This window comes from Ambystoma mexicanum, chromosome 3p (assembly GCF_040938575.1).
Source record: "Ambystoma mexicanum isolate Mex_15411 chromosome 3p, UKY_AmexF1_1, whole genome shotgun sequence".
Lineage (NCBI taxonomy): Eukaryota > Metazoa > Chordata > Amphibia > Caudata > Ambystomatidae > Ambystoma > Ambystoma mexicanum.
Window position 1 is genome coordinate 264,404,067 of NC_090925.1, and position 22,794 is coordinate 264,426,860.

Consider the following 22,794-nt stretch of genomic DNA (forward strand, 5'->3'; position numbering starts at 1 on the left):
CCGTGCTAGTATAAGAGGCCCGCCCCCGCGGCTCCCCTTCAGATTTCAACCGTCTCAAGTTCCAAAGTTGTGGGATCTCCTCGTGTTGTCCTACTGTTTTGTACTAGGTTGCGTCACTGGATTTCGAGTAATTATGTCCTCTGTGTCAGGTAAAGCGCTGTTCCGTCCATGCGCGACATGCAGCTTAAAAAAGGTTTACGAGGGGGACGGACATATGGACTGCATATATTGCCTCCACCCTCACCATTCGGCGGATACCTGCGACATATGCAAGGGGTTTTCTCAAAAAACCCTCAAAGACCGGAACCGACGCCTGGTGGCATGGCTGAATGATGGAGCGGGGGCATACCCCCCCTCGGAGGTGGGCTCCACACAGTCGGCGAAAACATCGCGCCGAGCGGCCTCGTCGGAACCGCCGGCGAAGAAATCTAGACCGTCGTAAAAAGAGTCGTCTGGAAGTCACTCCACTACAGACTCCTTGGCAAAGAAATCATCCTCATCAAAAAAGCATGAGAAGGAAAGGAAATCCTCCTCTGGCGATCATCACAGATCGACCACGAGTCGAGTAAAAGCGGGCACAGTGTGGAGAAGGCGGGACCGCCAAAACCACCTGCGAAGTCTTCGTCAACGGCGGTCCAGTCATCGACAGCCTCCCTACCGCTTGCACAGGGGGCATCCACTGTCCCGTCGACGAGGGCCTCGTCGACGGGGATCCTACAGGAGGCCTGAAGTCTTTGACCCGACCCCCCTGGAGCCTTTGCTACGAGAACAAGAGAGTTGCTGGCCCAGCAGACCTAGGGCTACGAGCGGCAGATACCGTTACACCGGTATCTGCCCCCCTCCTCAATCGGTTTTGTCGTTGGATATTCTGTCCACGCTTCAGTCCTTGTTGCAGTCTTTGGACCAGCCGACTACCCCAGGCAAGCCTGCCACAGTCACTCGCCGACGAGCCGGGCCCGTCCCGTCAACCGACTCACCCACGCACGCCAATCTCAACACTGGCACAGGAGGAAGGTGAGCTGCCAGATTCGGAGTCCGACAGGGGGGGGGGCCATGTCGGATATCTCATTATCCCCCTCCAGGGATCCTACCTGGGAGTCAGAGTTGGAAAACCCCAGAAGCCCAGCTCACCCGTCCCCTCCGGACGACATCGCGTCATTCCATTCTATGATGAAGGCATGCAAAGAATTTGGTCTGTCCCAAGAAGAATAGAAAAAGGATTGTTTTTGTTCGACCACGTGGGCAAGAGGAGGTCGGTGTTCTCGATACCAATACTGGACCATGTATGGAAAGAGGGGTTGCAGACAATGAGACACCCATTCTCAGAACCAGCAGTGAAAGGACGCCTAGAAAAAAAGTTTAAGGCTCCAGAGTCTACCCCCAAGTGTTTATCCTCCCAACCAACACCGGACTCGGTGGCGTCGGCGGCAGCAGCGAGGAAGGCAAAGGCACAGCACAAGTGCACGACGACTCCTGAGAACGAGGCGAGACGCCAAGATGCCTTTGGCAAGAAAGTGCTCTCCGTGGGAGCGACCACAGTAAAGGCCGCAAACTCTCTGGCAATTGGGGGCAGATACGGTAGGGAGATGTGGCACAGATTAGCTCCGCTGCTTGATCATCTTCCAGAAGAACAGAGGAAGGCGGCGATGCTACTGGTCCGAGAGGGTGAGGAAGCCTCAAATCACGCAATAAACATCGCGGTGGATCTCGCTGAGTCAGGCTTCAAGCAAGTCAACAATGGGGTGGTATTGCGTCGACAGTCATGGCTTAAGTGTACCTACTTCAGGCCAGAGGTGCAATACAAGGTCTTAGATATGCCCTTTGAGGGAGACCTTCTTTTCGGCGAGAAGGTGGACGAGGCCCTAAAAGGGATGAAAGAAGATTTGGACACGGCACGTTCATTGGGTGCCCTCCAGAGTGGCAGAAGTTACAAGTCTTTTCGTCCCTTTAGAGGGGCTTAAGGTAATTCAAGATTCTCTTCTGGAGACAGATCCTTTGCCAGATCGGCTTACCCCTCCCAGGGATACCGACGTGCCTCACAATCGGCTAACCGTCGACGAAACTTCGTCTTCCAGAAAACGACCATCATACCCATCGTCGTCGAGAGACAAGCAAAATAAAGATCAGCAGTAACATACCACGCACCGTTCTGGGGGGGGGGGGAGAGTCTCAGCATATGTCGACGAATGGGAAAGGATAACGACGGACCAATGGGTGTTAGACACCATAAGAAACAGACACTCTCTGCAATTCAAACACAACCCTCCGCAAATTCCACCTGCGTTCACCGCTCAGTCCCATATGAAGGTACTGCAACAAGAGGTTACACTCATGTTAGCGAAGGGCGTGATAGAATTAGTTCCAACATCAGAGAGGTCAAGGAGTCTACTCAAGATACTTCGTCGTAAAAAAGCCGAACGGCAAATGGCGTCCCATTCTAGACTTACGCGATCTCAACAAGTCCTTAAAGAGACTAAAATTCAAGATGCTCACTCTGCAGGAAGTGATCCGCGCAGTTCAAAAGGGAGGTTTCCTGGCGTTCCTGGATTTACAGGACGCGTATTTCCATATTCCAATGTGTCGGAAACACAGGAAATTCCTACGTTTTGCAATAGGGCGAACTCCCTACCAATTCACGGTTCTTCCTCCCCCAGAACGTTCACAAAATGCCTGGCTCCAGTGGCTGCCTGGCTAAGGAAGCAAAGCCACCATGTATACCCATACCTCGACGACTGGCTGGTAAGGGGATCCTCCCCAGCGTCGACCAACACAAGTCTGCAAGCCACCAGGCAGCTTCTACAACAACTAGGATTCGCCATAAACTTTGAGAAATCCTCTCTGCGGCCATCGAGAACGCTGGTATTCTTGGGGGCACAGTTCGAGACTCAGGGCTGGTGAAACCTTCCCTCGACAGGACCTCAAGACTCATTCAACAAGCGGCCCGGCTACGGCGAAACACCAGGATCTCAGTGAGAAAGTATGTTTCGGTCCTGGGGGCCATGGCATCCTGCATCCATCTGGTGAGAAACTGTCGACTATTCATGAGGCCAGTCCAAGAATTCCTCACGGACCGATGGACACAGGCTCAGGGATCGTGGTCGGACAGGATAACCGTCGACGACGACAAGGTACGTCGGACCCTCCAGTGGTGGCAGAGTTCCCACAATCTGAGCAACGGTGTGCCCCTACAGGAGCCGGAGTTTCAGAGCACCATAGTTATGGATGCGTCCCTAACCGGATGGGGAGTGCACATGGGTGCTCTCCAAACGCAAGGTCGCTGGTCTCCAACGGAGTCACTCCTACACATAAACGTACTGGAACTCAGAGCAGTACGATGGGCTTTGAAGGCGTTCCTACCACACATCAAGAGTTCGCGAGTGCGGATACTGACCGACAATACAACAGCCATGTTTTATCTGAGGAAACAAGGAGGGACACGATCGAGGACTCTTTCCATAGAAGACCAGAAAACATGGCATTGGGCATCGAAACACGAAATTTCCCTCGTGGCTCATCACCTTCCAGGAGTGAGGAACGGCCAAGCCGACTCCCACAGCAGAAGCATGGCCCAGATACACGAGTGGGAAGTGGACACGGGTCACTTGAGGAAAGTGTCCGAGAAATGGGGTCACCCCCCTCTGGACGCCTTCGCGACCAAAGACAACAAATGCGAGCAATTTGCAAGCAGACGGCCCCAAGAGGGATCGGTGGGGGAGGCGTTCTCCTTCCCATGGACGGACATGTTCCTCTATGCTTTCCCCCGTTTCCCCTCATACGGAAAACAATACAGTGGATACGCAGATACAATTGCCGGGTGATTCTAGTGACTCCATACTGGCCGAGGCAACCGTGGTTCTCAGACCTCCTCCATCTATCGCTAGAACATCCCATAGCGTTTCCGAAAGTCCCGTACCTTCTATCCCGGGACAGAGGCACGGTGTGGCATCACGACCCGGACAGTCTCAACCTTACGTCCTGGCTCCTGACTTCTCGGAGTTCGGCACCTTAGACATTTCAGAGGATTGCCAAAACATTCTACAGGCGGCTAGAGCCCCTTCTACTAACAAATCTTACTCCTATAAGTGGCGCAGATTCTGTGAATGGTGTAGAGGACAACGGGGCCTACAACCATTGTTGGTGACGCCGGAACAAGTTCTACCTTACCTGCTCCTCTTGGCAGAAAAGGGATTGTCCCCCTCATCGATAAAGGTACACCTGGCAGCCATCTCGAAGTTCACAAGGAAGAGGCAGTCGTCTCCCCTATTCAGTGACAGACTGGTAAAACACTTCATGCGGGGTTTATTTCGAGCCTTCCCCCCGGTGAAAAGTTTTCCCCCGACGTGGAGCCTCAACACAGTGTTGGCAGGCTTGATGAAACCGCCTTTCGAGCCTATGGCCACGTCCGACATAAAATTCATTTCGTGGAAGTTGGCATTCCTGATAGCTATTACATCAGCCAGACGTATCTCGGAACTACAAGCGCTGGTCGTGGACCCGCCCTACCTAAGATTCTTTAAGGACAAGGTAGTCCTGGCAACTAACCCTATGTTCGTCCCGAAGGTTCCGACGGTATACCACAAACACTCATCCGTGGTTCTGCCTACTTTCTTCGCCACTCCATCGGCAGCAGAAAAAACTCTTCATACCCTGGACGTTAAGAGGGCCCTGAAATTCTACCTACATCGTACACAAGACATCAGGGCTACTCGGCAACTGTTCTTCGCATATGGTCCGTCGACGAGAGGAAAAGCAATCTCTAAACGGGGACTGGCTAGATGATTCTCGTCGACGATTGCTTTTTGTCACTCTAAGGTCGGAAGGCCACTGCAAGGACATCCTAGAGCTCATTCTACAAGGTTGATGTCCTCCTCAACGGCGTTATGGGCTGGGATTCCGCTGACGGACATATGCCAAGCGGCGGCATGGTCAGTGCCCCCACACGTTTACCCGCCACTACTGCCTTGCCAGGCAGCATGCAGACGAGGTGCAGATGGGAAGAGCTGTCCTGCGCCATTTGTTTCAGTAAGGTAAGCTCTTCCCTGTGGAGATTCGGTTATCTACCCTCTTAAGGGCGATATACTTTATGTGGGCAATGTTATATGACTTAACTTATCCCTACGGGAGATATGCATTGTGTAGTAGGGTGAGGATATATATTGTTACATTACATTCTCACCGCTGTCTCAAGCGTTACTACTATACAATCTATTCTAAGCATGTGAATCCATGAAAGATCCAATGCTGGAGAAGGGAATAGTTTCTTACCTGTAACTCCATGTCTCCAGCATTGGTATCTTTCATGGATTCACATGCGCCCGCCAACCTCCCCGTATGTAATGTATGTGATAAATTTAACCCTTCCTACTTTGGAGGGGCCGAAATCAGAAGGGGAGCCGCGGGGGCGGGCCTCTTATACTAGCACGGTCTGCGGAGTATGCGTAGGCGGGTCCTAGAAGGACATAGATCGGACACAAGTGTCGAAAGTTTTCCTTTGAAAAAGGCTATATATGTGTACCGAGGGGTCCCGGTCTGACGACGGGGAATATTCTAAGCATGTGAATCCATGAAAGATACCAATGCTGGAGAAATGGAGTTACAGGTAAGAAACTATTCCCTCGGCCTCAATTGGTCATACAAAACCCAGGTGTACTAACCCAATTTGACACATACTGGGCCCTTCTCTGCTTTGTGAAGTTACATATCGGGATTCACACAATAGGTTTTCCTAGACTCTTACATGCCCTCCTATTTGCAGCACCAAACGCCACGAGGTCTCGGGAATGGCTGAAGTTGTGTTATACAAAAGCCATTTACATTTGTCCAATCAATGGTTCTGCCAAGAAAAATAATCATCCAACCTTCGATCCTAATGGAAATGTCATCCCCCACATCAACCTAAAACGGAAACCTTCACTGCCAAATGGCCTTGGCTGCGACCTTGAAAGCACACGACTGTCGTCGCCAATCAACCACCACTTAATACCAAACTTATCCACCCATCTAGTCCCAAAAATGCCTAAAAGCTTACCAGTGCACAGATCAGTTTCTCCCAGCTTGTCTGCATCAAGACAACTGGCTTGCACTCCTCCCTTAACCTCTTCCCCCAATCCACTCCAAGGCCAGCAAGAGATGGTTTGGGATTAAAGTGCCAAAAGGCTTTGAAAGTGGCAGAGATTGTGGTGCATCAATATAGTGTAAATGTAGAGTATGTCCTGCTAGCCATGGAGAAGGGAGGTTTTTGTTTGTGGTTTTTTTTTTTTTTTTTTAACACAATTTCGAGCTAACCTGAGGGAGTTTGCACTATGCCATGGGCTGCCGTGCCTGGTCTAAATTAGGGCTTAGTTTAAAATCCATTCCAATGCCATATCTAATCCAGCAATGCACCTTCTTGAACAATTAAGTGGATATTTCAGTGTTTATCACTAATCTGATTGGGTACTGTCATGGAGTCTGCTCTTTAGCTGGCCGGGCCAATTTTCTTAGATGGGCCAATTTACTGGGATATCTGACCTTTTTGAGTCCTTTAAAACACTCCACGATTGTTCTGAAGATGCTGGTAACCTCAGAAGGGATTTTCTTCAATTGATCTCGTTTTAGTTGTGCCCAATTGTAGAAACATTCCATCCTCCCAAAAAGGCTCCATGATACCCATGGTATCTCGGAGCAGGCACTGAACTGGCTTACCTCCTTCCTAACTGACCAGTTCCTTCAAAATAATTCTGGGCCTTTTCTCCCCTACTTCCTACTCTACCTGTGACGTCCGCCCCCCCCCCCCCCCCACACACCAAGGGCTCCATTCTTTCACCTTGGCTCTTTAACATATACCTTTCCCTGCTGTCACACCTGATTTCCTCCTCCTCCCCCAACTTCCAGTGCTATGCTGACAACACAACTCTTCTTTAAACTTCCTTCTGGTTCACTGCTAATGACCTCTGCTACAACGCCAGGAAAACTGGGATTCTCCCTATTGGGTCCCCTGCACCCTACTTCTTCCCTTCACTCTGGTCTTCCTCCATGGGCTCTCCCCTGCCCCCTCCCCTGAAGTCATTAATCTTGGAGTCATCTTTTGACTCCTCCCTTTCCTTCATCCCTCATATTCAGGACATTCCACTTTAGCTCTTCCTTCTCAAAGGAACTCTACCCATCCTTACCTTCCCCCAGAGACTCCATGTTACCTGTGCTCCAGTTCTCTCCAGGCTAGACTACTGCAACAGCCTCCTCCTTAATCTTCCTTCGTCCACCCTGCAACCCCTCCAGCTAACCCAGAATAGGGCAGCGAGACTTATCCTTGGCCTGAAGCCCAGGGACCACATCTCTCATGCCCTAAAAAGCCTTCTCTGGCTCCCGGTCTCAGCACGAATTAAATTCAAATCCCTCTGTCATCCACAAAGCTATCTGGGGTCGGGGACCACTCTACCTCGAACGCTTCCTGACCAAATACTCCCCTTCTAGACTCCTGCAGTTCTCTGGCACCAACTCCCTGCGTGTGAATCCGTTTGCTAAACGGAGAGCTGGAGGTCGATCACTTTGCTCAGCGGACTCCCTTCTGTAGAATAGCCTCCCTCTGTGTCTTAAGTAGGACCTCTTTAAGTTCCCAAAAAAGCCTTAAGACCTTTCTCTTTACTTTTAGGTTGTACGTATTGGAAGTCTGTTCGGTGAGCCAATACCACACTGACGGTAGCATGCTGCAAAAAATGTCTGGATTCCAATGTTGGCAGGATTGTACATCACTGCCACGTTAATATGGTTTATCAATTTCTGTAAATGTCGGTTTTTAGAAGTCTAACTGAAACTTCACATAACGGGTATCTCCACTGCATTCAAAATAGCCGCTTGACTTGGTGACTTTCTCTTTTGGGTGTGTTCTAAAATAAGTCTCTTAATTACCTTGCCCTCGTCGGCACCCTTCGTTTGTTCGTTCATTGCATTTCAACTCTGCCCTCCCAGCTTAACTCGTTTCTCCCCGAGCCGCCTCCTTCTAACCGTAGCTGTCGACCCTTCCACTTCTATTCTGTGCTTCTCACGAGCCCATTTCATATTTTGTGCACCTCAGTTTTTGCGCTTTCCTGAGACTTAATTTGCCCTTGATACGTTTGCCCCCTGCTCCCTTTGTCGCTGATTGTTTACTCTTGTTCACACTGATCAAAAGCAACGGAGGCTTTTTTTATGGATAAAGCAATGCGTCCACTTTGATTTGCATACATCTGTCTTTTTTTCATACATCTATTGACAAACTAGGATGTTTTTTACGATTAATCTTGTTATGGGTGACCAATCCCGGCAACCGCTACTCCAACCACCGTATAGTGTGTTCCTTTGGATGGTCATTTAAGTTAACGACCTTATTGTACTTGTCCAGGCGACCCTCTTTGGCTTTGTCGTTATTTAAGGAACCATTTGAGTGCCCGAGGGCCCAACGTGCCCTATAGTGGCACCAGACGTGCCTTGTGATTAAACTATGCCTCAAACGGTGCATGTGTGCAGATGTATTTTGGACCTCTCTAGGGGCACTCCATTTTCTCTATTGTGCGCTTTTAGTGAAATGGGGTGACAAATCAGCAGACTGTTGAACTTGTCTCTTATCTTTATATATTGAAGGTGGTTATTTGTTTGGTGTGGCAATTCTGAGTTTCCCTTTTTTCTCGTTGTACTCGGTACTCTTAAAGCCAGAACTGCTTAGCTACCCAAGTCATGGGAGTCCCCTTCAGCCATTCCCGGCTTTTTAGTTAACAAAGGTACATGCTTTATCGTTCCTCCTTAATCGAAGTGCCTACACGTTCCAGTAGACGGTTCCATTGACTAAAACGCTTTGATTAGGTCTGACAAGGGTTTATAGCTACAACCACATGCATGGATAGCAGCAGGTGTATGAGAGCACAACTCCTATCCACAGCTTAACCTAGCAGTAACCATATTTTAAGGGTCGGGAGGAGCATTGAAACGAGCCATACATGCGCTGGTGTTTTGTATTTGTATCCTTACGTGTAGTAAATTTTTGCAAACGCCGTTGTTTTTTGTCCAGGAAGTTGAGCCTTCTGGAAGATTAATATCTGAGCCTTGCTGTTGGTCTCCCGATGAAGCATGTGCATCCCAGCCCTTCAAGTCGGCGTGTGCTCTGGGGCTTATGCTGAGTGAACTAGAGTCTTTGCTTCCATCCTCCAGTAATCTGTTCCATTTCGACCTACAAGGGAAGCTCACACCAAACCAGAATCCCGTGTCAGGTAAGAGACGTTCCTGAATGTCTGCGTTTTATTTGTAGTGCTTCAGTTTTCCAAGCACGAATGCTACTTTCCAATGTCATGCTTGCAAGTGACTATATTGCATTACATTTATAAAGTGCTATATTGTAAGAAACATCTGTTGCAGGAACTTGAAAAATATACAGCGTCTAGCAATGCAAGTTTTGTGGTCCGTGTGATTGCCCGTTAATGCCTTTCTCAGGATGAATAATTTGGTGCTATGTTATGTTGCTAGTATTGCCCTCATGAAAACAATCTGGAAGCAGTTACTATTTTGTGTTCAAATCAAAGGTACGCCTCACTGGCCTTCGCCTATGGGAAGGGCCTATAAACTTGGGGTGGGGGGGGGCAGCTACTCTTTCTATTGAGATACGTGGAACAATAGGGTGGTATGCACCACAAGTGGCGGCAGTGCTACCTTGTGGGTCTTGCCGTTGCAATGGATTGGTGCAATTGACGATGCATGCATTGCTTGAAAGGAGAAACGTATGTTTTTGTTTGCCCACGTGGTCTGTACAGATATGTTGGCAGTGGTGAGAGGAGAGCAGTTGAAAGCAGTTATGAGTTTAAGGTGGCTTCAATAATACGTTGCTATATGGGGCAGGGAAAGGGAGGCATGTCCCAACAGACGTTTCCTTAGCTTTTTTTGTCTTCATTTCTAACTTGAGTTTTGCAGGAAGAAAAATAATTTTGCGGTGTGCAGAATAGTTTATTTTCCATTTGTAAAGCGCACAAACAGCCCTTAGTCATCGTGGCGCTGTTGCAGTGGGCTTACTTGGTTACAAAAAGCGGTACAGAAACAATGACCGTGAAGACAGTAATAGACATTCCTGAAGTTTTAAGGGCTTTGCGGAAGACCGTGTATGATTAATTTCTAAGTGCTGTGGGCAAGGCATTCCAGTGTTAGGGTGCCAGATGTTGAAAGCTGGAGCCACCAGCTTTAGTTCTTTTGGAGGTGGGAACATACATCATGTTAGCATGGTGTGAGCGAATGGGTCTAGTTGAAGTGATAGGGAAGATCTCTGCAAGGTAGGGGGGGCAGTGTGGGAGAGGCACTTGTGTGTGATGGCCATGGTTTTGAATAGAATACGCTCTTTAATTGGTAGCCAGTGTACATCTCTCCTGGCCTGTGATTGATGGTCCCTTTTGGGGATGCAGAGGGCAGTTCTGAGGGCATTGTTTTGGGTAACTTGTAGCCTATGGCGGTTTTTTGAGGACGTGCCCAGGGGAAATGATGTTGCAATAGTCCAGTTTCGCCCAAACTGTGGCCCTTGCTATTGCTAGGCAGTTGGTGGTTGACTGGTAAGGCGTGACTGAGTTTGATTTTTTTTTTTGGCGAGTGCTGCCGGGGATGCGATGGCACTGACTTGGCGCGTCATAGACAGCAAAGAGTCAATAAAAACCCCTAGAGTTTTGACTGCTGATGACAGTGATGTCTTGTCAATGTAGAACGCCTTGTATTCCGGGTTGAGTTTGAGTGGGTCTTTGGATCCTACAATGAGGATCTCTGTTTTATCTCCGTTGAGACATAGCTGCTGTCCATCTCTGAATGGCTGCGTAGATGTCTAAGGCAGCTGCATCCCGGTTGTAGTTGCCAGAGATGGGGGCGTAGGACTTGGGTGTCGTAGGCATAGTTCGTGTATGCTATGCCGTGATCGTCTAGGTCATTGAAGAGAGGTAGGGTGAACATTTATTATATCGTGGGTGCGGTGCAGGATCCTTGCGGGACACCACAATGTAAGGTTATGGGTGTTGCGCATGCTTGATCAGAGAATACCCTTGTATGTCTCCCCTTAAGGAATGAGATCCATGCTGTGGCTTCAGGGGAGAATTGAGCAGAGTTGAAGGGATGTTTACACAGCCTATCGTGGTCCACAAGATCAAATGCCGCCGACAAGTCTAGTAGGAGTCTAATGGTGCATGTTTGCCTTTATCCATTATGCTGCGAAGTAGGATCTTGATCAAGTACGCCAGATTCTGTATCATGGCCTGGGCGGAACCCAGATTGCATCTTGCCTAGTATGTTAGGTTCCAAGAACTGCTGAATTTGAGTGTGGGCCACTTTGCCAAAAATGTTCAATAGGGAGGGGACTGTAGTGATAGGCATGTAGTTATTGGGTGATTCAGGGTCTAGGCTAGGGTTTTTTTTTTTTTTTGTGGGCGAACCCACGCTCCTTTTAATACAGTCGAGCACTGTGTTGGTTTTGAAAGAAGGATTAATGAAGGAAGTCCGGAACGATGCTAATGATTGCGCACAATCTTTGACTAGACTGGCTGGGCATGCATCACCTTTATAGTTGGATGTATGGTTTTCCTAATGAGGTTTAGTACCTCTGTCTCGGTTACTTCCCTGAAGTTGAAGCGTTTTCTGTCCTGTCTGGGTTGTGTATGCCACACAGGAGATTGTCTTTTGGGGAGGTGATTGTCAGGCTGAGAGGTCCTGTATCCGCGGAAGCTGCTGAACCCCCGACAATCCCCCTGAGATGTATTTCCCAGAACTAGTTTTCAATACAGCTCTGTAAACTACACCCCAAAGGGAAAGGGGGAATGGGACAACAAAACAACACCAGGCAGACTGCGTCAAGGCTAATCAGTGCTGAACCTGCAGAGGATAAAGAATAACATATACACTTTCTTAATTCACTTACTTAACCTTATGAATGGGAAGTAATTAATCCTTAACTAATAATTGAGAATCCTACCTGGTTCTTCTCTTGAAATTTCTTAGAGAAGCGGATAAGAAGCTGAAAATCTCTCTTACTTGCGATACTAGAAATTCCCAGCAACTTCTTACATTAGGCAAAACTGGAAGTTTTAGTTCTTAGTTTGTCTTATTTCCAACTTGCACTGGTAGTTCAATTAGATTGTCTTTAAAATGTTCTTTCTTGTAATATCAAAACTTTTCAAACTATTTATAATTATCTTGAGTCTTTGAATCCTTGAAGAAAGAGGAAAAAACGTGCTAACTGCACACGCAGGTTATTTCCATTAATCGTTGAACTTCACATAGAAATCTTCCTGGTTGAAGAACACGCGCAAACGGATGAAGACGCGCGATCCAAGTAATCCACACGCGCAAAAAATCCACACGCGCAACAATTCACACGCGCAATGGTCCACACGCGCAATAATATTCTCCTGCGAGACACGCGACATAAGAAGACCCGCGCTATTGAGTTCAAAAGCAACGAAGTGATTGTCACGCGCAAAATTACTCGCGATGGAAAAAACACACGCGCACTCACAAGGCACGCGACGAACAGATTCTCGCGCTTAAAATCACACGCGCTTTGTATTTCACACGCGCTTTGTACACACGCGATAAAAATCACACGCGCTTTATATTTCACACGCGAATTGTATTTCACACGCGCATTGTACACACGCGATAAAAATCACACGCGCATTGTATTTCACACACGCTTTATACTTCACACGCGCTTTGTATACTCGCGCTAAAAATCACACGCGCATTGTATTTCACACGCGCTTTATATTTCACACGCGCTTTGTATTTCACACGCGCTTTGTAGTTTTCACGCTGCGTATAGCTTTTGGCGAAAAGGATCTCTCGCGCAATAAAACACACGCGCTTTTAAAAAGGCACGAGACCAACCTCTGCTCGCGCTCGGAATTCAAACGCTAGAAAGCACGCGCTCACTTGAATACGCACATTACAGTCAAAATCTCGCGCTAAGGAACACCGCACTGGAAACACAAGCGCACACCGATAGTTCAATTGTTTTAGTTGAAACACTACTTTTAACGAATTTTCAAGGAGACTGTATTTAAGATGAACAGATTTACAGTAGAAATAAAGTCACTTATCTCCTTAGCGAATTCACAAAGATTTCCTGCTTTTCCTATCTTCCAAAACGAATTCCTGCCAGCTGAAGACTTCTCCTGAACCCCCAAGAAAGTAGCCGCTCAACTGCTGAGATCTGAAGGATAAAATCCACCAGGCCTAATACTAAAGCAGGAGCAGCCACTGAACACGTCCTCTCAGATGGGGTTTTGATGATGAAAGGCACAGAGTGACAGTTTAGAATGTTCATTGTTGTTCAGCATTGTCTTCTAGCCAATCAGAGCTGTCACTGTGAGGCTCCATCTTGCCTTGGGTCAGAACCAGGATTCTGAATCATCAAGTTAAGGCCTAACCAACTATAATGGAAAACTTCCCACCCACACAAAGCTAATCTGAAAAGGATAAATAATGAAAAGGAAACTTGAATAAGAGAAGGAAACCTGACAGTGATCTCTGATCTTTTTCCTTAGGAGTTTATTGATCATGGTGATTTGTACATTCGTACAATCGTCCTTCAAGACATCTTATGTGTTGGTAACCGGGGTGGCCAAATCTTTATAGATGGAAAACCAGCTCTTTAGAGGTGGTGTTGGAGATTCTTTTATTATAGGATGAGGACTTAGCTATGATGATAGCTTTCTTATGTTGTCACCAGAGTTTTGTAGGCGGTTAGAGTGGCCTCCTGTGGTGTCCTTTGCCATTTGCTCAAGGCTACCCACTTAAGGGTGCGTAGTTCTTAGAGTTCGGTGGAGAACCAGGAATTGGCATGTTTCATGTTTTTGGCTTTCTTGACCTCTAGCAGGGCGATGGCTGTTACTGCTGTACTAAGTGCAGTGTTGTAGAGCTCAGCCAGCACAGGTAGGATCCAGTCTTTAGTTGAGAACGTGGATACGGTGGTGGTCGGTCTATGGGGGCAGAGTATTGCCAGACCCATGCTTCACTGTTGTACTCAGTCCCCCTTCTTCCATGCACCCTACCACCTTTATTTAAAAAAAAATGTAAGCGCACAACACCCTCATGCATCACAACACTGTTTACACTCAAATATGATCAAAATCAGTTGATCCCTGGGGTGCGATTAGCCCAGGTAGTCCGGATGCTTAGTGATAAAGCCGGGTTAGAGGGCTCTTCTCTTAGGTGAGGCAGGACTGAGTTCGATTGGTTAGCTGTCAGTGATGGCTTCCTCACACTCTGGGCTAGCTGATCGAAGGGACTAGTTGGGTGGGGTGAGGCTGGGGAGGGCACCTAGAAGGATATGACCACACGTGTGTTTTGAATGCTCTGGTCCCGTTCGCGTGATTGGGAACTGCCGATGGGGTCTGTGAAATCGAAGTACAGTAGCCATTATGATGAGGAACTTTGCCTGCCCCCTCAATTCTCTAGATACAAAAAGCACACACCTACTTACTTGAAAACCGTCCATTATCACTTGCCATTTACTCTTTGCAAGGGCAGATTTTGAGCACTGTAGTATTCGCCTCTTTGATTTCTTGGCTCCAGTGGGTGATCTCGTCCAAAATCCAGGCTGAAGGTGTTAATCCAGCCCACCAGTGGCAGGCACCCTCACTATAGATAAGAATTTGGCCAATCCTGCAAAGTACCTTACTCAACATCTGCCCAGAAAGACATCCCACAAGCTGAAGTGTGCATTGGGACACGACCGTCCCAATTTCAACTTTTTCTCTTGGAAGTGCCTTCTCTTATTGGGTGCTTCAGGACTGAGAGTTCAGGAAGATGCAAAGGGGCCGTATTTATAGCATGAGGTTAAGCAATTTTGAGTATTTGGGGCTAAAATGCTTTGATCGCCATAACAAAATGGCATACTCTAGTGCACCAGAAAAAGTTGTAAAACACTGCCACCAGCCCGTCTAGGCACACTCACATAGGCATACAAGTAGATTGATAGAAAAGGGGGGGTGGAGGGGAGGAAAAGGGCTGCAAGTTCCCTGTAACATTCCACGTAAGGTGGTGGTTTAACATGAACATGCAGGAAAACGTGAATGGGAGTCTCTGCAATTGTAGTCTGCGGGGGGGGGGGGCGAGTACTCCCAAAAATAAAGTTGAGCAGAAGTGAAGCTGAAAAGGTTTTACTTGCCTCTAATGTACTGATGATGGGAGTTGGAAATGTAGGGGTTTCAAAATATGGATCGCAGTGAGTTCATTTTGGGGATCAGCTTATTTTATTTGGATTTATAAAGCGCCCAGAGGCATCATGGCATTGTTACAGAGTGTTTCCTCCTTACAGGTTATACAGGTTATGGCCGATATTTCAGAGGAAGTGAATACAGATTAGTACAGGTAGTTTCTTAGGCATTGATACAAGTGCATGCAGTGTTAGATGACATTCTCCAGCATGGGGTCTGGCATGGATTCACATGCTCATGAATATTCCCCATCGTCGGGCTGGGAATCCTCGGTAAAGAAAAAAATCAGTATCAGTTTCGTTTCTGATCTGTCTTTCTTAATAGTAACCAATCACTGATCTCTGGGTCATACTGCCCCCAGCCAATGACTGCCCTCTCCCTAAGCCCCGCCCCTGGCAGCCATCCTCAGATTTTTACCGCACGCTCAAGTGTTGGGAGTCCTCGTGCTTTAGCTCGAGTTTTTGCTGCGTTTTCGTGCTTTTCAGGAGATTTTCTCTTTTCGGTTTGATCGAGCCTCAAGCTCCACCGTTTCTACTTCTGATAACGGGGACCCGTTTCGGAATTCTTCTACGCCCCTCAAGGGTGAAGTTTTTGTCGAGTTTACACTTCTTGGAGGATTCTGAAAGATCTGCCGCCTACCTCAACCGACATGGCCCAGGACAAGGGGAGCTCGACACCCATATCCAAGCTGTTCAGGAACTGCCCTGGATGCAGATTATATACCGTTTTCAAGGAAGACGAGCATTCGCGATGTTTCTACTACCTCCATGGGGACAAGACGCACGTGGAGAAGGACACTGCGTTCTGCAAGAACCTTTCGGAACGGACCAAACAAGATCGTCGTTCCCGCCTCGCCACCTGGCTGGAGAAGGGCACAGCAAGTGAGAAGGCGAAGAAGTCTGAGCGGGCTTCTAAGTCCTTTTAGGGCGTCCCGGCGACGGGGGCCCAACAGAAGGCCAAGTACTGCAAGTCTGCGGGCTCCGGGAGTGCTGAAAGGTCGGGCTCTTCGGTTGCCAAGCAGGGCGCTACTTCCCCGGCACGTTAGACCACGAGCCAGCGCTCTGGTTCGGGGAAGAGGAAGTCCAAGAACCCGGGTAGGCCGCTGGAGCGGACCCGGTTGATCTCGAAGGGGGAGCGAGGCGCTGAATACCCCCCCACCCCCCAAGGCGAAGGCCCAGGACGCACCTAAGGTGGAGAGGGCTTTGATCCACCCGGCTAAGGCCTCTACCGAAGTGGCCGCTGCTGCCCTGGCGGTGCTGGCTGAGACTACGCCAATGGAAACGGCCTCTGGGTCAAGAGTATCCCTGCCGCCGCGGAGGGAATACTCTTTCCAGCCCGTCGCTAAGTCCCCGTGAAGCCCCCGGCTGAAAGAGGGGTGGGGGCAGTGGCCATTATAGACTCGGAATCAGCCTCTGAGGAGGAACTGGTGGAGACCGAGAAGGGCCCTAACGAAAGATCCATAGGCCTCAACGAGAGGTTCGAGGAGTTTCGATCCCAGGGGACGGTCCCTACTGATGTAATCGAAGATGGCGACGACGAACAGAGCCCAGTGGAGCGGCCATCCCGTCCGTCACAGCCATTGCCCGAGCCCCAGGATAGCTCAGCGGCCATTTTGCTGGCAATCCAATCATTATGTACCGAGATAAGGACGAGATTGCCACGCACCCCGACGGAGGAGCCAGAACCAGGCCCGTCGGGAAGCCCGCCGAACAAGCAGAGGAAAGTCCACCCCTTTCCGCCCTTCGTGCCTGCGAGACCGGTGGACCCCTCGTCCCCCTGGCCGGGAGAGGATACGGGGACGGACGATGACGGCAGCGATGACACAGCGGACATCCCGTCAATGCCCCCCCCGCCCCCTCCCCCGCCCAGGCGCGGCGGTGTCAACTTCCACTTCCCCGCCGGACAGCGAGGGCAAGAAGTTGGACTCTATGGGACGACGAGTCATGTCGGCGGCAACGCCGATTGAGGCGGCCAAAGCTTTAGCAATTGTGGCCCGCTACGACAGGGAGCTCTGGTTCAAGATAGCTCCCCTGCTAGATTTCCTGCCTGATGATAAAAGGGCAGAGGCCCTAGAAATTCTGCAGGAGGGCGAGGTGGCGTCGGATCACGCCATAATGGTGGCGACTGACATTGCCGATATCGGATTTCGCCAACTGGGCAACAATTAGCCTCCGACGAGGATGGCTCAAGGCGACAGACTTTTGCCAGGACGCCCAGACCAGAGTGTTGGACATGGCGTTCAACGGCAACAACTTCTTTGGTAAGGCGGTGGATGAGTCTCTACAGGCCATCAAGACAGACTCAGAGACGACCCGGGCCCTTAGTGTCCTGCAGCAGCGACGGCCCTTTCGGAGCCCCGGAAGCAGACAGGGTGCCTCCAAAGGATCCAGCAGTGGCTCCTCCACTTACCGCCAGGCGGCCCACTTCTCTTCCCAGGAGGCCTACAGAGGTCACGGCAAGCAAGGGGGTCCCGCCGTCCTCGCCAAGGAGTCCAAGGCAGCAAGGCCGCTTCCAAGCAAGACTGACCCGGCCGGGTTGTCGGGCCCCCACCGAAGCACCCCGGTGGGAGGCCGGCTGACTAAGTTCGTCAGTGTGGGGGAGTCCATCTCCACCGATCGTTAGGTGTTGGACACCCTGTCCAACGGGCACTCGTTGGAATTCCTAAAGAAGTGCCCTCGCATTCCTCCCGTGGCCAGGAAGGAGAATCACGTCCCTCAACTGCTGTTGGAAGTAAAGGCGATGCTCAGGAAAGGTGACATCGAGCTCGTCCCCAGGAGGCTCCGTAGTGTACTCAAGGTACTTCCTCGTCAGAAAGAAGACAGGCGGTTGACGCCCCATCCTGGACCTGCGTCGGTTAAACAAATGCATCACAGCGCTGAAATTCAGGATGGTCACCCTCCAGCACGTTCTGGGACAGCTGGAGGAAGGCGACTTCCTATCGTCGTTGGACCTGGAGGATGCTTACTTCCACATCCCCATTCTAAAAAGGCACAGGAAGTTCCTCAGGTTTGTGGTTCAGGGATGCCACTACCAATTCAGAGCCCTACCGTTCGGATTAAAGTCGGCACCCAGGGTTTTCACCAAGTGCTTGGCACCAGTGGCGGCACGGCTGCGCCTGCAGGGGATCCACGTCTACGCCTACCTGGACGACTGGCTAATCCGGGCAAGGTCAAGGGAACTCGCTGTCGATCATACGGCGAGGACCGTCCGGTTGCTCACGGAGCTGGGGTTCACCATCAACTACCCCAAATCCCACCTGGTTCCGTCGCAAGTAGCACTGTTTTTGGGGGCGAAGCTCGATACAGTGGAGCAATTGGCCTCCCTTTCAGAGGAGAGGACCAAGACCATCCTGGGCAAGGTGCTGCGCCTGTTAGCCACGGACGTGGCCAGGGTGAGGTCCATCAAGTCCCTGCTCGGGATGATGTCCTCATGCATCTACCTTGTGCCCCTTTGCAGACTTCGGATGTGTCCGCTACAGGAGTTCCTTGACGCCCGCTGGCTTCAGGCGAGTGGCTGCTTCGAGGACAGGATCCCCCTCGCCGAGGAGTTCCGGCGGGCGATCCTATGGTGGGGCACCAGGGCTCCCCTCACGACGGGCACAGACTTTCAAACCCTGGCGTTTCAGGAGACGGTGACTGCGGACGCCTCTCTGGAGGGTTGGGGGGGGCCCACACCGGAGATCTCCACGCAAGAGGCCTTTGGCTCCCGGAAGAGAGGTCTCTTCACATCAACATCTTGGAGCTCCGAGCAGTGTTCTGGGCGCTCAAGTCGTTCCTCCTGCCCCTCGAGGACAAAATGGTGAGGATCTTCACCGACAACACCACCATGATGTTCTACATACGGAAGCATGGGGGTACTAGATCCCCAGCCCTATCCAAGGAGGCCCAGGATCTGTGGCACTGGGCCGTCGCCCCGGGGATGTTTCTGGTTCCCTTCCACCTGGCAGGAATAAAAAAACACCATCGCCGAATCACTCAGCAGGGAGCTGCGCTCGTGTTACGAGTGGGAACTGCGCCAGGATCAAGTGGATCGACTCTTCCAACGATGGGGCAAACCCCAGATTGACCTGTTTGCGACGAACTCCAAGTGCCAGAGGTTCGCCAGCAGGTTCCCACAGTCGAGGAGCATGGGCGATGCTTTCTCGTTCCCTTGGGACGGTCTGTTTCTATACGCGTTCCCTCCTTTGCCGTTGCTGCTCCGCCTCATCAACCAGCTCAAGAAGTCCTGGTGCAGGATGATACTCATCGCACCGCCGTGGCCGAGGCAGGTCTGGCTCCCGGACCTTCTGGACTTGTCAACGTCCCCACCAGTCAAGTGCTGCCGTACCTGCTATCGCTGGCCAAGGCTGGACTGGCTCATGCCTCCATCAAAATACATCTGGCTGCCATCTCCCGATATACCAGGACTACGGGACGGGGGTCCTTGTGGTCTCATCGCCTGGTGAAGGAATTTATGAAGGGACTATTCCGATCATTCCCACCGGTGAAGGCTCCTGCCCCGGCGTGGGACCTTAATGTGGTACTGACCAGGCTCATGGGAGCCCCATTCGAGCCTATGCATTCGGGGCCTTTGAAGTTCCTGTCATGGAAGGCAGCGTTCCTCGTGGCCATCACTTCTGCACGACGAGTGGGAGTGATTCAGGCCCTATCTTGCAAGCCTCCATACTTGACTTTTCATGACACGATGGTGGTGCTGAGAACGCACCCCTCCATGCCCAAGGTGCCGTCGGACTTCCACCTCAACGAACCCTTGGTGTTACCAGTTTTCTTCCCGTCGCCTTCAACGCCGGCCGAGAGGACTTTGCACTCGCTGGATGTAGCTAGAGCGCTGAAGTTCTACGTGGACCGCACAAAGAGTTTTCGGAAGACGTCACAACTGTTTGTGAACTTTGGGTCTGTGAATCAAGGGAAGGCTTTCTTGAAGACTTCCATTTCCAGATGGCTCTCCGGCTGCATCATGCATTGTCACCGGCTGTTAAACCGACCGCTGCCCGGCCGTCCGAGAGCCCATTCGACCAGAGTGATCGCTGCTACCACGGCGTTCCTGTCTGGTGTGCCCCTGCTGGACATCTGCAGGGCTGCTACGTGGAGGTCGACGCACACCTTCACAAGATTATACTGCGTCGATCGGGACTCTACGGAGGGGTCCAGGGTCAGCCATGCAGTGCTGCGCAACCTGTTCGCTTAAGGTGAGCCTGGTGAGGAGGTAAGAGATGCTTAATGTTGAGCCTGTTGCCCCCTCCCGTGGTTGTGCATGTGCATACTGCTATATATTCTTTTATTCATGAGCATGTGAATCCAGACCCATGCTGGAGAACAGTAGTTACAGGTAAGTAACTTGTTCCTTGTTTGACGGGTGTTCCAAGGTTACAGAGGAACAGTGTCAGGGACTGCTGTGTTGAGGAGTCGTCTAGTTGAATAGTTTTGTGTTTAGCACCTTTCTGAATTCTGTGAGGGAGTCTTCGTTTCTTAGGCTGAGTGGGAGTGCATTCCAGGCTTATGGGGCTAGTACTTCAAAACTTTTGCCGCCCACTTTGGCTCTGTTGAATGCTGGGACTGAAAGTAGGTGGGAGTATTGGAATGGGGTGATGAGAATGTATTATTGATGAACATTTTTTGGAACCAGGTTAGAGTTGGGTCAAGGAGGATTGTGTGTGCTCTCATTGACCACCTGTTGGTTTGGTACTCGAACTTCAGATTGGTTAATTTTTGGTGCATTCTCTGCAGATCAAATGCTTCTCCAAGCAGAGTGTGGGGGGGGGTGTGGATCTCTCTCCTCTGCTGGTGCCTCCCTCTTGAATGGCTTCCCTGCCCCTCTGACTTGAGCCGGATCAGTTCCGGAAGCTTCTCAGGACTTTCCTTTTCTCTTCCTCTTTCCCTGCCTCTTGACTGGCTGCCTGGTCCCTTCAGATTCGCAGAAGGCTCCAGGCCGTCCCTTACCAGTCTACCCCTGCACTTGGTTTCCTCTGAGCTCCCCCACCCCCACCTGCACTTGCCCTTCTGGGCTCCCTCTCACTGCACTAGCCTGGCTGGGCCAGCATCAACTTACCCTATCCAGCCCGTTTCCTCATACTTGTCATGCAGACCTTCTGCACCGGCACTTTCCTTCTTGGACTCTGTCCACCTGGCCTCCCCAGGTACTGACTTAACACTAGCACACATTTCCACCCGCCGCTCTTCTATTACTGCACTTGCACGATGATTGTCACATGGCGTAGTTGAATTGTTCCACCCCCCCGCCCACACCCATGTCTTGTTGCGCCTTGAAACACATTGTGTATAGGCGCAATGGTGTATATGCACATTATAACAAACCCAATAAATAAAATCAGTGGAGATTTAAATTTTTGGTGTCCTGACAACAAGGTTTGATGGAGAAGAGTCGGGGAATAAAAAGCGCCCAAGTCTGAGGGTAGTGTATGGAAAGCTGGAATCTTTACCAAGTAAATACAAATCTGAAAGCTGTTCTCCCTGTCAAGTATACAAGGAGGTGCAGTTTTAAGAGTTGTACTTTGTATTATTAGTGTTTAGTAGCAAGTGTTTTGTAGTATCATTGCTGATAAGAGAATCTTCGAGGAGTGAACATGCCATGCTTATCTTGGAGGTGGGCCGAATAGTCACCCCAATTACATGACACTATTCACTTACTCATCCGGAAAGTGATACGTGTGGGAACAGGTTGAAATGATTCCATGGGAATTGGGGAAATCCTCTCCAGAAGAGTGGAGAAGTAGTTGGAGGATGCGTTTAATCCATCATTGGAGCAGGGTCTCTCGATAATTACTCCTGTATAATGGCTAATTTTCCCACTTTTCATTCCAAAAGGCACACATTTGATCATGTCTGGCTGAAGATGAACTGCTTAGAAGAGAAGTATGGAGAACTTTTGATGCTTGGGTGGCCAAGGTAGATGGGAGAAAGTCAAACAGAAGTGACTGTTTAAAATGGGTTTAAATGCTACAAAACAACCACCCTTCTCAACCAGGGCAATACTAAAATGTTAGAAGTATTACTTAAAAAAGACTGACATTTTAGGGTCTCATATTTTTCTCAGTGTCTTGCAATTCCTGGAGTAGGTTGGTCATCTTATATGGAGGCCAGATGTGTCCGTAATTAGGGAACACTTTAGAGTTTGACATTGATAAGTTGCCAGTGTGGAGAGGGATTCTGGCATTAAGATATAGCTGAAAGAAACTGCTGTAACGGATCCATTTATGAATTGGGTGATGGCCAACAAACAACCTGAGCACTATAGACCCATATCTTTATTGGATTCTAGTAGTAGTGTTCACTGCCTTGGTCCTTGACCTCTAATGTGGGATGCTTACAGCGAAGCATACGTCCGTCTTTCAGACAGGCTTCAGGAAAGGGGTGGGTTGCTCTTTGAACGCCTTTGTATCAACAGGCACTAGGGCTCACAAACCCAAGTTTATATTGCATTCTTGGGCCTGCAGTCAGCTTCCTATCGTTTAGATAGCAATAAACTGTGGAAGGGCATCTCCACTAACCCCCCTCGCCTCCTTTTTTGTTGAATATATTAATATAATTGCATTTCAACACAGGTAAGGCAATAGGAGTGGAGCACTGACTCGAGACCGTTTCAGGTA

General features: G+C 49.9%; 1 protein-coding gene across 7 annotated transcripts in view; it reads left to right on the forward strand.

The window, feature by feature from the left end:
• DIDO1 (death inducer-obliterator 1) overlaps positions 1–22,794 on the forward strand; it is a 624,211-nt gene that overhangs the window by 330,322 nt on the left and 271,095 nt on the right. For all 7 annotated transcript variants that reach the window (XM_069650767.1, XM_069650768.1, XM_069650766.1 and 4 more), the window contains one exon: positions 9,023–9,221. In XM_069650767.1, the coding sequence (XP_069506868.1) occupies positions 9,125–9,221 (97 nt within the window). In that variant the 5' untranslated portion in view covers positions 9,023–9,124. The remainder of the gene's footprint in view (positions 1–9,022; positions 9,222–22,794) is intronic.